Source organism: Saccostrea cucullata, unplaced genomic scaffold, assembly GCF_032062105.1.
Source record: "Saccostrea cucullata isolate Sc308-1 unplaced genomic scaffold, CSIRO_AGI_Scuc_v1 ctg14627, whole genome shotgun sequence".
In the NCBI taxonomy this organism is placed as follows: Eukaryota; Metazoa; Mollusca; class Bivalvia; order Ostreida; family Ostreidae; genus Saccostrea; species Saccostrea cuccullata.
Window position 1 is genome coordinate 1 of NW_026918212.1, and position 14,066 is coordinate 14,066.

Below are 14,066 nucleotides of genomic sequence, written 5' to 3' on the forward strand. Positions count from 1 at the left end.
AAAGGGTGCGATCGTACCCAAAACAGAACTTGACCTAGATATTCAGCTGAAAAATCTGTATACAAATTTCATTTCAATATGTGCAACCTCTGCAAAGAAAATGAACGGAAACTGCAAATAAGTGGAATTTTTCTAAGAACTTCCAAGGGGCATAACTCTGTCAAAAATGGTGCGATCATACCTAAAACAGAACTTGACCAAGATATACACCTGATAAATCTGTATACCAAATTTCATTTCCAAATGTGCAATGGTTGTGAAGAAAATGAATGGAGACTAAGTGGACCAACAGACAGCAGCAAAGCAATATGCCCTCCCTTCTTCAAAGGGGGGCATAATAAGGGGAGGGGGCTGGGGGCAGGTAGCCACATACCATCCCTTTTTGTTCTGGTGCCCCAGTGAAATTGTTCATAGAGTTAAATCTATATATAATAATTTTATCCAATGACATTTTAATATGCCTCAGATTCAGAACTGAGGGTGGGTGGGGATCTTATAGGTCCTTTTTATGATACTTGAAGTGGTCTGGAATTGTAACATTACCAATATTTATTTTGCTCCTCTCTATGATGTTTTAATGTTATTAATCATTTCATCATGATCATCATTATTTCAAAACCATTATAGAAAAGAATGGATGGTCCCATAAATCAGACAAAATTACATCAGTTATAATTTACAGAAAAACACTACAGAGAGATGCACCTTTTATCAAAAGCTGTCTTCAAATCTTAAAATTAAAAAAGAATTTTAATACAGAAATTCACCCTTCTCTACTGAACAAAAATTAACAACCAAATCCAAGAGGTTTAATCAACTTTTAGAGACAGAAAATACATGTTTAAGATTAATTATTACATCTAGTATGTCAATAATTAACTGCAGGATGAATGATCAGTTTCAAGAGCATATATATTCTACACATACATTCACATTCATTCATATCAAACAACACTGGGGTTTGAAACATTTAAAGAACAGCTAGCCTGATTTGATGGCCTATATGAATTCAAATTATCAAACCATGTTTTACTGCATGATCATAGAATTAGATGCTTGATCTGTTCCCCTGGATGGATTAACAGCTGTAAAGCAATTAATTTTATATTCTAGCTTGTATAACTTGCCAAATTTACATTAAGATTTTTGCCAAACTGTTTTTGGACAGGATAGATGCCCTTGACATGGCCTTTCACAAGCTAGCTGTCCTTGACCTTTCCCCTTGATCAACTTGAACTGAGCTCCATGGGTGACTTCACCTTTTTTTGGTGAAGCCGACTGACTTTCTTCTGCTCGCGAGTCTGAGCTGGACTGGTCGTCGTCTGCAGCATTAATTCACATTTAAGCACAAAAAAAAATAAGCATGCTCTCATTGAGTAAAACACAGAGATATTTGTAATCTCTAATGATCTTTTTCAATTACAAGGCAATATCAAATCCACATGAATATCATGCCTTTGGTTAAGTAATTCTGCTTCTTATGAAAATTTCACCATAACCTTAAAGTGTATGGGTTAATTTGATAATATTTTTTATGTTTATTTGTCTTTTTTTTTAAATTTCTATCCACGCCACATTTTTCACCAAACTTTGAGAATAAATGTTTCAAAGTTGTTAACTTCTATTAAATATGATGTATCTAATCAAAATCAACATCATACATTAAATATGGCTAGAAATGAGAAAGTGCCATGTACTATATAAGCTTTTTTTCATATTCCATATTTAGTCCTATTTATGCTATTCTTTCAGTAGTTTTTTGAAGTTATTTATGTTATGTATTGGTAAAAAAAATTGTTACAATTTACATGATTTATGCAGATTTATATTTTTTCTAACTGATCTAAAAATGCTCCGAGAGAAAGTTTAAATTGGATTATCATCATACCCATTATACATATGTCCAATAAAATGTTAACATACCGTATTGTCATATCTATAGTGTGGCTGTGCATGTGTGAACAAGTATGCACTCTCTATATTTTTAACCAACTTACCCAGAAAGAATGTCCTATGCCTAGTGAAAACCAAACAAGAGGTCACCCAGGGGCCACAATTGATCAAATACAATAAAATGTAACACTTCAAAAAAAATTACATAGAAGTCTCTGTAACTGTCTCTACATCTAATGCACTACAAGCTGCTGGCCACATAAGTATCAACCAGAGGCTGGGTCCTAGTCCCTCCCTAAACAATGCTTTACATGGAGTCTGTATGGGGAATCCATCATAATTATATGTAGCTTCTAAATGGGGACTTTAAGCATTTCTTTTATGTTTCAGGGTACAACAACACTCTTTCATTATTAAAAACAAAACTCTGTAGGAAAATGTACACTATATACATGACATTACGGTAATACAACAGCAAAATCCAAACAAATACCAAAGATGTGTTCTAGTTAATGCAATTTCTCTGGTCCTTTACTACATTCTGGATAAAACGTTTTTTTATTATTATATTATAGTGCTATGAAGTTAAGTGTATAAGTGATTGGCCTGCTCACCGTTCATTGGGCCATCCTCTCCTTCTATATCATCAATGACTTTGGTGAGGGCGTCTTGATCCTGAGATGACTCCTCTACTGCCGTTTGATACTGCCCTTTCATGAATAACTCATATTGTCCTGTAAATAAATTATAAACAAGTGTTGTACTATATTGTCTATCTAAGAAAAACTCATGTTACATTAAAATAAATTTTAAATAATTACAAATAATAATCTAATAAATAATAACAAGAGGCCCATGGGCCTTATAGGTCACCTGAGCATCATGCAACAACTTTCCAACAATTGATTTTGGTTTATGTTTTAAACTAGACATCATGGCATTCACAATTTTGAAAGAGGCACCATTGCTAATCATAACTATACACTTAGCATGTTTAGTTTGGTTACTTAATACCCAAAGATGTAGAGTGGGGGAACAAAAAAATGCATTTCAACTAATCAGTAATATTCAGCAATAATCAGTAGTGCCACTACCACACATGAACCCCTGACCCTTGGTCCACACATTTCACAATTTTGGAAAAGGCACCCTTGCTTATCAAAAATGTTTGATTAATACCAAGGAGCAGATTTCAAACAATTAATTCATTTTCAGTATATAAGTAGACCCCCCTCTATGGTACGCCTGACCCAGGGGCCTTGAAATTCACAATTCAGGAAGAATGGCCCTTGCTCATCATAGCTATATATAAGGTAGTTCATCTGCTAAATACCCAAGAGCAGAGAAGAAAATATTCAAAGATTTAATGTATTTTCAGTATATAATTAATAGAGCCCCACCCTAAGACCAGAACCCCTGACCCTGGGGCCATAAAAATTCACAATTTTGGAAGAGGCTTAGTTAGTTTGTTTAATACCCAGGAGCAGAGAAGACAATTTTCAAAGAATTAATGTATTTTCACTATATAATCAATAGAGCCCCGCCCTAACACCAGAACCCCTGACCCTGGGGCCATAAAATTCACAATTTTTAAAGAAGCATTCTTCCTCATCATAACTATATACTTAGTAAGTTTATTTAATACCCAGGAGCAGAGAAGAAGATTTTCAAAGAATTAATGTATTTTCACTATGTAATCAATACAGCCCCGCCCTAACACCTGAACCCCTGACCCTGTTTCTATAAAATTCACAATTTTGGAAGAGGCATTCTTTCTCATTTTTACTATATACCTAGTTAGTTTATTTAATAAGCAGGAGCAGAGAAGAAGATTATCAAAGAATTAATGTATTTTCACTACATAATCAATAGAGCCCCACCCTAACACCAGAACCCCTGACCCTGGGGCCATAAAATTCAAAATTTTGGAAGAGGCATTCTCCCCCATTATAACTATATACTTACTTAGTTTATTTAATATTCAGGAGCAGAGAAGAAGATTTTCAAAGAAATAATGCATTTTCACTATATAATCAATAGAGCCCCGCCCTAGCACTAGAACCCCTGACCCTGGGGCCATGAATTTCACAATTCCGGTAGAGGACTCAATGGTCATTACATTCATGCTAACAGTTTGACTGCTTGATGTCCAGGAGTAAAGAAGAAGATTTTTAAAGATTGCATTAATTTTAGTGGTTTTGGCCCCAAACCTCAGGCCCCAGGGGGGGGGGGGCAGGGACCATTGTTACAATGCACTTGAAAAATTACGCACTTTGAAAAAAATTTTCAAAGTGCGTTAAAATTTGGGACCAAGCTAACACACTTTGAAAAAAATAATTTGTTTTCAAAGTGTGTTAATATCGACCATATTAACGCACTTTGAAAAAAAATGTAAAGATTGATCAATATTCCTTCAAATAATCGGTATGATAAATAACAGATCCTGGTTTGATAACTTTTTTTATGATAAAGTCACTGTAGGACCTGAGATATTGACGTTTTAAATATTTAAGGTTTTTGATAAAATAAAAGGGAAAATTAAAGGGTCTTGAAAAAAAAGAGTGATGATTGTTTAAGTTCATTAATTTGTTTCTTCTTTTTTTTTAATTGTAGTCTTTGATTATTAGATGTAAAGGTGTTTAGGGGGCACTAACAGAGGACAGCTTCAAGCAACTTAGCATTTATCATAATAAAAAGGGGCCAATTTGATTGTTCAAAACTATGAAAATTCTTTCTTTCTCATACGTTTTTCTGTACTTAAAAAATTCTAGTTTTCATCTGTTTTAATTAAATCATTTATTATTGAAAGTTTTCAACGTCATACCAGTTAGGTAAATACATAATTATATGAATGCTTTGAGTATAGCATAGACATCGAGACTGGGCGAAGGGCCATGGGAGGGGATGGGGGCGAAGTCCCCCACTTATTTTGGAAAGATATATACATCGTATAAGCATTGAAAATGCAGCGTACCCTTTTTAGGTTTATTGCGCCCCTCCCCCGTTTATAACCGACACCTATGTATAGGAAAGATAAAGATTTGAACTGAGGGATCTTATACCCGTCTTCTCCTCTTTTCGATGGGAGTAAATCCATTCATTTTTTAGGTTAGGGTTAGGCTAAGATAAGATAAATAACAAATAAAATCTTTCCATGACTAAAATATGATTTTTTTTTCAAAGTGCGTTAAGTGTCTCCATGGTAAAATATATTGATGTAGACTCTTAATGCACTTTGAAAAATTTTTTCAAAGTGCGTTGAGTTGGTCCCAAATTTAACACACTTTGAAAAAATTTTTCAAAGTGCGTTGATTTTGTCCCAATTTTAACGCACTTTGAAAAATTTTGTCAAAGTGCGTAATTTTTTCAAAGTGTGTTGCCACAGACCATGAAATTCACAATTTTTGTTCCCCTTCACCCATAGATGCTGTATACCAAATTTGGTAGAAATTGGTTGAGTGGTTGCTGAGAAGAAGCTAAAAATGTTCAAAAGTTTACGACCGATTGATGACGAACAACAAACGACGAATGACGACGGAGGAAAACAGATAGCAATAGGTCACCTGAGTGACTCAGGTGACTTAAAAATAAATAAATCTCAACTTCATCAATCTATATTTTTTCTGCAGCTGGAAACATTCATGCATGCACAAGTAATTAAATATAATTGTTATACCCTTATAAATAGCTTTCTATATATTTATTACTTATAAAAAGTCCAACGAAAGAAATATTAATTTATTACATCGGTCTAATAATTTCACTATTGACCGGCCTGTTGGTCCAACATAAGAATTGTTAGACCGCAACGTCACTGCTACGTCACAAGTAATTAATCATCGTTCAATATTGGTGACAAATAACAAGAGGCCCATGGGCCACATCGCTCACCTGAGCACTGTGGCTAGGAAAAAGCAGAATTGGTTTATACTTGAAAAGCTTAAATCCAAAAGTAGTCCAAAGACCAATCATGGCTTTGCTATTCTTGAGAAGAAGATTTTTAAAGAATTTTCCTATACATTTCTATGTAAAAATTTGGTCGGCCATTTTGGCCCCGCCCTACCCCTGGGGGTCATGAATTGAACAAACTTGAATCTACACTACCTGAGGATGCTTCCATATAAATATGATCAATTATGGCTTTGCTATTCTTGAGGAGAAGATTTTTAAAGAATTTTCCTATATATTTCTATGTAAAATTTTGGTCCGCCATTTTGGCCCCGCCCTACCCCTGGGGGTCATGATTTAAACAAACATGAATCTACACTACCTGAGGATGCTTCCATATAAATATGATCAATTATGGCTATGCTATTCTTGAGAAGAAGATTTTTAAAGAATTTTCCTATACATTTCTATGTAAAACTTTGGTCGGCCATTTTGGCCCTGCCCTACCCCGGGGGGTCATGATTTGAACAAACTTGAAACTACACTACCTGAGGATGCTTCCATATAAATATGATCAATTATGGCTTTGTTATTCTTGAGGAGAAGATTTTCAAAGAATTTTCCTATACATTTCTATGTAAAAATTTGGTCCACCATTTTGGCCCCGCCCTACTCCTGGGGGTCATGATTTGAACAAACTTGAATCTACACTACCTGAGGATGCTTCCATAGAAATATGATCAATTATGGCTTTGCTATTTTTGAGAAGTAGATTTCTAAAGAATTTTCCTATATATTTCTATGTAAAACTTTGGTCGGCCATTTTGGCCCCGCCCTACCCCCGGGGGTCATGATTTGAACAAACTTGAATCTACACTACCTGAGCATGCTCCCATATAAATATGATGAATTATGGCTTTGTCATTCTTGAGAAGAAGATTTTTAAAGAATTTTCCTATATATATTCTATGTAAAACTTTGGTCGGCCATTGTGGCCCCGCCCTACCCCCGGGGGTCATGATTTGAACAAACTTGAATCTACACTACCTGAGGATGTTTCCCCATAAGTTTCATCTTTCCTGGCACAGTGGTTCTTGAGAAGAAGATTTTTAAAATATGCCACCAAATTTTCATTAATTCCCAATTATCTCCCCTTGAATGAGGGCGTGGCCCTTCATTTGAACAAACTTGAATCCCCTTTACCCAAGGATACTTTGTGGCAAGTTTGGTTGAAATTGGCCCAGCGGTTCTTGAGAAGAAGTCGAAAATGTGAAAAGTTTACAGACAGACAGACGGACAGATGGACGCCGGACAAAATGTGATCAGAAAAGCTCACTTGAGCCTTCGGCTCAGGTGACCTAAAAAGCCGAAGTTAAAAGCTGCAAGAGTTGTTGCTACTAGCAAGGAAGAAGGGAAGAGTATGTTTTGTGATAAATAATTTTTGTGATATAAAAAAAATATAATTAATTTTGTTCTTTCTGAGCTATTGTTTTATATTTACTGATTAAGCCATAATTTTCCATATATTTAGTAATTGATAATAATTAGAGTGTGTATTGATTAAATATTAAGTGATCACTGAAGGGTATAACAAAACAGTTATAGACTGGGATTCGGGCAACACATGATTTGTTGGACCTGATGGTTAAAATGTTGCCCTTGGCCTGCGTTTTCGGGAAACATTTTCACCTTCAGGTCCAACAAGTCATATGTTGCCCACTCACCCAGTCAATAACTGTATATTATTATACCTTGATAATACTCGAATTTGATTGGCTGGTAAGAAAACTTTAAAACTCAATAATGACTCCAAAAGGTACTGTTTACAGCAATTATGACCTAGGAATCTTTGCACGTGGGATATAATGACCCGGTCATTATGATTAATGACTGCTAAATAATGACCTCTTAATCAAAATTCCTTTTTGAGTGAAGTTAATGTGTAAAATAATGTAATGGTTAGGGCCGTGGATATCGGCCTGGATAGCTCAATCGGTAGAGCACCTGACTAGTGATACAGGGGTCCCGGGTTCGATTCCCGGTCCAGCCATACATTTTCTCCTTTCCTGTTACAGATTTGGTGCCGTTGACCACCCCTGGAATTGCAGGTGAAAGTCCTGCCAGGGGCAATAAGAACTTGGGTTGTGTCTTCGAGGGCGAAGACCATTTAAGGAGGGAGGAATGTAATGGTTAGGGCCGTGGATATCGGCCTGGATAGCTCAATCGGTAGAGCACCTGACTAGTGATACAGGGGTCCCGGGTTCGATTCCCGGTCCAGCCATGCATTTTCTCCTTTCCTGTTACAATAATAATTATTCGAGAAAAAACAATATGTTTTTAATATGTGCATGGTCTGTTTTACATTACCATACAGAATACAGTAAAATTTTATTGTTAACTTTAATGGTTTCCTCATTTCAAAATATCGTTACAATTCAGTTCAATGGAATGTAGAAGAGACTCTTTCAAGAGTTAAATTTTGTGTTAGATTTTGACTGGCTTTCTGTAGAGGAAAAGTAATCGTTAATTATAACAATGTATGTTGCTATCAACCAGATATTGTTTTAATCAGTAAATCATGATGCAAAAACTTACACGACTTGCAGACGTCAATGTAAACAACTTCACTATACTGAGTATACAGAATCCCGATCCCGATCAAAGAAAGAAGTGATAATGGTTAGAGATTCATTCTTTCAACATATATCAGTATAATAAAACAATTGATTACCCCTTTTGAGTTCAACATGGTGAAATAAGGACCCAAGACCTGGCCCATGAGGTGACCTGACCTGACCGAGGCCGCATAGCGGCCGAGGTCAGTGCAGGTCATCGAGTGGGCCAGGTCGAGGGTAATTAATTGTATAATGTAAATCAATCAATACTTGGCATCATTTTTAACCATAGTGTTCATGTTTGAAATCCCTACATATTAAACAATAACATTTTGTGATCAAGAAAATGATCTCCATAATCACAAGACTAAACAAGAAGCCAACACTCTCCTTAAGGTAGTCTGATCCTCAGGTTTATAAAATAAGCAGTTAAGAAATCAAAATTACTCATAAAAGTATCTCTGAATCCACAAAGTTATGTAAATTTATCCACAGTATTTCTTTAAAGTTAAAGATTAAAGTTTATCATATTATGTAGGGAAAATTGTCAAATCTCCAATATTTTTGCAGAACAAGAGGCCCACGGGCCTTATAGGTCACCTGAGTATCATGTAACAACTTTCCAGCGATTGTATTTGGCTCCTGATTTAATCCCAAAAGCCATGAAATTCACAAATTTTGAAAGAGGCACCATTGCTTATCAAAGAGCAGATTTCAAAGCATTAATTTATTTTTAGTCAAATACCCCCCCCCCCCCCCGGTACCCCTGACCCAGCAGCCCTGAAATTATCTATTTTGAAAGAGGCCCCTTTCTTCATCATAAAGCCAGCATTTTTTTTTATTTCTAGGTTTAGTTATGAACATCAGAATGAAAAATCCCGAAGGAGAAGGAAAAAAATTTTTTTTTGGATAAATCAATCAAGAAAAAAAAAGAAAAAAGAAGAAAACAAAACAATAAAAAGAATTCAATTCCTTAGCATCGGGATCGAGATTCCGAACTTCTCGGAAGTTTCCGACAAAATCGGAAATGCCCGAACCGTTTAAGTGACGAAAGTATGACGTCAGATAAAAAATCCTGTTGACTTTGGACGCAAACGATAGAACTTTTTATGGCATGGAGATTGCATTACATCGTTGTTTGTAATTTTTTTGAAGTAAGTTGTTGCTATGTTTTAGCCACCATGTTGCTATGCACCACAAAGGATTATTGGGAGTTTGGAATTTTTTCATGTGGACTCATAAAAATTTCTTGGAACAATGTGCAGATTTCAACCTGAATTTCCTCTGTTCGTTCACGTTAGCCTGTTGAGCTCGCTACGCGAGCGGTGCTTCGCGCCGCCTCGCTGCGCTCGCTTTAATTCCTATCATAAAACAGATAGGGAATATTGCGGAGTAGGGTGAACATTTTTTTCAATTAAGGGTAATTTAAATAATTTTTCTGGCTGCCTACATGCCTGTATATATTTGTATATACTTGCTTTTTAATAGTTGAATTTTTTTTATTTCTTCAGGCTCTTGTTTATTTCTTCCTCAAATGGACTTAGCTTCTCCCATAGTTTTATTCATTACATCTGATGCTTAAGAATGATCTTAGACTGTAAGCTATAACAGAAACCTAAACAATGTCGCTGGCAATAGCTACCACGGGCAGTTTTAAACCTGAGGAAAATAATTTACAGACAGATACTTTTGAAACGAATACATAATTATCTCACCAGCATGTCATTGTGCAACAAAGTCGTCAGCATTTTATTTGTCCTTTGAACGGGTGAAACGTTTTGAATGGCACTCTTATCGATGAATTTTACCAAGCTATCTATCTTTGCAGATCTAGCTTTATTTACCCGCCAAGTTCATCTTAAAACCGGAAGTACGAGTTCGTAAATTTGAAATCTCGATCCCGACTCAAATTTAACATCAGAAAGGAAAAAAATGTTTTATTTTTTCTGAAAATTCAAAACCTTGAGCGGTGGGTTTGTAAACCTGACAATAAAATAAATCCTGGCCTTAAATATCTAATTAGATCATTGGCATATTAACCAGGAGCAAAGGATAAGATGTTCAAAGAATTCATGCATTTCACTATATAATCATTAGAGCCCCACCCTAAAACAAGAACCCCTGACCCAGGGGCCCTGAAATTCACAAATTGGGAAGAGGTAGTCTTATTCAACATAACTATGGACTTGGTTAGTTTAACTAATGCCCAGGAGTAGAGAAGAAGATTTTTAAAGAATTAATGTATTTTCACTATATAATCAATAAAGCCCCGCCCTAGCACTAGAACCCCTGACCCAGGGGCCATGAATTTCACAATTTTGGTAGAGGCCACCTTATTCAACATAACTATGTACTTGGTTAGTTTATTTAATGCCCAGGAGCAGAGAAGAAGATTCTCAAAGAATTTATGCATTTTCACTATATAATCCATTTAGCCCCGCCCTAGCACTAGAACCCCTGGCCCTGGGGCCATGAATTTCACAATTTTGGTAGAGGACTCAATGCTGATTACAGTCATGAAAACAGTTTGACTGCTTGATGTCCAGGAGTAAAGAAGAACATTTTTAAAGATTTCATTAATATAACAGGGTTTTGCCCCACCCCTCAGGCCCCAGGGGGGGGCAGGGACCATGAAATTCAAAATTTTTGTTCCCTTTTACCCATAGATGATTTGTGCCAAATTTGGTTGAAATTGGTTGAGTGGTTGCAGAGAAGAAGCTGAAAATGTTCAAATGTTAACGCACGGCGCACAACGCACGACGAACAGACGAAAACAGATAGCTATAGGTCACATGAGTTTACTCAGGTGACCTAAAAAGCGAATTGGAATATCAGCAATGCATTTTCTAATTGCAAATTGATCAACAAATATATTTTAGGTTAAAAAGCGATAGGTATCCTGGCATTCAGAGAAATTGTCATAGTTTTTATACTTATTTTGTTCTTTTTGTCTTCTATTTCCATCATGTATTCTATAATACATAGTGTAAAAGGCTTTTGTTATCATTGCAAGACAACACAAATCACTTCTTATTTCATATCATGTTAATAAACATTGGTATCTAAGACTGGATTCAAGAGAATCTTATTTCTCTAAAACTGTATTGATTTTTTCCTTTTATAGGTTACAAATGTCAACTTTTATACGACCTTTTCTAAGACTTCCATAGACCTTGCATCTTATAAAGATAAATTAAATTAAAATTGTTGCATGAAAAAATTTCATTTTCAAGCTTCAATTTGATGCATTTCAAATTAAATATTAATTTTTGGAGTTATCCTTCCTAACTGGGGATCGGATATCCTTAATCTCCCAAAAAATATAACCATCTATTTTAACACCTAACAATGCTTGAAAATCAAAGCATGAATGATAAAATGAGGTACATGGGCCAAAGCACTCACATTTGGCCCTGCTGTTCTCCTTCAGCATTTTTTCCCCTAAATACACTAACTTCCTTTGTCAGCATAAAAAAGGATGCCATGATTCAAGTTGAATCCATGTAAAATTGAGATACTACAATTGTTCGTTTCATGTTCCTTCAAGAATTTTTCACTCAATGAAAGATTGAAATGTGACCATTCACAGGAGAAGTCTGCAAATTTAGACCTGTGCTTGGCACTTATGGCTTTTGAGCAGTGAGGATTCTTTTTTGTGCCAGCATGTACCGAGACATGGATAACAAAAGGCCCACGAGTCACAATGCTCACTTGAGTTACGTTACCACTGTGGTCTACTGAAGGTTTTCAAAAGATTTTATTGATATTATGAAAAATTGCCACCCTATTAATAGTTCATGAGAGGATTTTTTTTAAAACTGCCTTATGAAGTCAAAAGGGGTCCATGATTTAACTCTTTCCCCCTTAGACCTTTCCCTCTGTACCACTTAATGAGGACTTTTGACGCCTAGCCCCCAACCCTTAATGACGACTTTTGACGCACGTGTATTTAAATGTTGATTTGACTTGAAATTACCGCTTGTTTACTAGATATCAGAGCACAGGTGGCCACCTGCAGGTTAACAATAGATGATTGCATCATACTAAAGTTAGAAATCACGTGATTTACCTGTGTACGTATACAATGAATTTTGGAAAGTCCCATCAAAATTCAAAATGGCGGACAGTTACATACGATGCTTTTAGAGCATATAACTCAGTCAATATGCAATATTTTCTCATCCAGTAAATCAATACATGAAATTCAAGCTATAAACTACCTATTTCTTGAAAAGTTTAAAAATGATAATGATCTACAATGTATATGTGTAACATACAGTCAATTCTCGAATTATCGCCATTCAATTTATCACCATTTTCGCAATACCGCCATGATTTCCCAAGAACATTGTTCCTGCTATATAAAATTCTCTTTATAACGCCAAATTCGCATACCACCATCCGCCACCCTGTCCATTATTAAGTGTCAGTTTTCTCGATATACCGCCACATGTGCATGTGATCAGTGAAGCGCGGCTAATGGGATGACACTATCCCCGTCGTAGAGCATGCAAAGCCAGGCAAGGTATATGCAATTAAATAATTAAATAAGAATTAAATAAACAAACATTTTCACATGAACAGTTATAATAATTTTGTTTCCAAGTAACTTTCTTTTGATGCATGTATTGTTTTAATATGAATAAAATGCGTAAATATTCCACTTCTTTTATTCAAAATAAAATTATAATAAATTTTAACATTGTTCCACGTCCCCACAGTAAAGTTGACGAACGTTTACTTATATATGGGAGTGCTATTGTGTTTCCGTGCTTGACTAACCAAAAAGTCAAATACGGATGGGATAAAAAAAAAATCACATTTATATGTTTTAATGACAAGAGCAAGCGCTAAAATTTATTTGCGCCAATGTATTCCCACTTGCATTTGCGCTAAAATACGTATGCGCCAAATTTTCTCATTTTACAGTATCTATTTTGCTATTTACACCTGCTTTCACCTGAATTATTTTTTTACAGCAAAATCCGATCGAAATTATGTAAATAGATTTGAAAAATTCAATTCATTACGAATCCAACGATATATAAAACATAGCATAAATGAAATATTTTGACCCTTATTAGTTCAATTTTAAACTGCACTCCATTTCATCTAAAACGCTCTAAGGGGCAGCCTGGCAAACATTCTAAGGATATGGCCAGTGCGTCAAATCATGGCATTAAGGGGTAAAGACTTAATGAAACAATTTAGAATCTATACGTCCTCAATACTTTTTCATACAATTCTATAATTTAGTTCTAGTAAAAAATGAAATTCTCTTTTCTTCCTAAGTATAATTTTGATCCCCTACCCTACCTAAGAAGGCCCTGTTTTGAACATGTAAGAATCTATAGCACTGTCACTGTGATGACTTACTTCTTTCCACCTCTGGGCGAAGTCTTTTGTTTTTGATGAGTATTTTTCCTTTGAGCTGATTGGGTGATGGTAAGGGTACTCCAGGTTGTAACTGATGATTAATGAAAAGATTGTAACAGAAAATGGTTCATCAAAAAAGAATGTGTGTATTAATAGGAATAACACTGAGACAGCAATAAGAATTTATATCTTTAACCCTTTAATTAGCCAATTTAAGTATTTCAATATTTATCAACAAGGCAAAGAACTGAAATTAAAGACTCTAATTTTTCTTTAATAAAGATGTTAAGAATC

At 35.3% G+C, this 14,066-nt stretch overlaps 1 protein-coding gene across 1 annotated transcript; it reads right to left on the bottom strand.

Moving 5' to 3' along the window:
• Positions 1 to 1,131: 1,131 nt before the first annotated feature.
• LOC134259373 (1-phosphatidylinositol 4,5-bisphosphate phosphodiesterase beta-4-like) lies at positions 1,132 to 13,863 on the bottom strand (the record flags this gene model as incomplete). Its single annotated transcript, XM_062741965.1, has 3 exons — positions 1,132 to 1,322; positions 2,508 to 2,627; positions 13,773 to 13,863. Coding segments are annotated over 3 exons (396 nt in total), but the record flags the coding sequence as incomplete, so codon positions are not given.
• Positions 13,864 to 14,066: the final 203 nt, after the last annotated feature.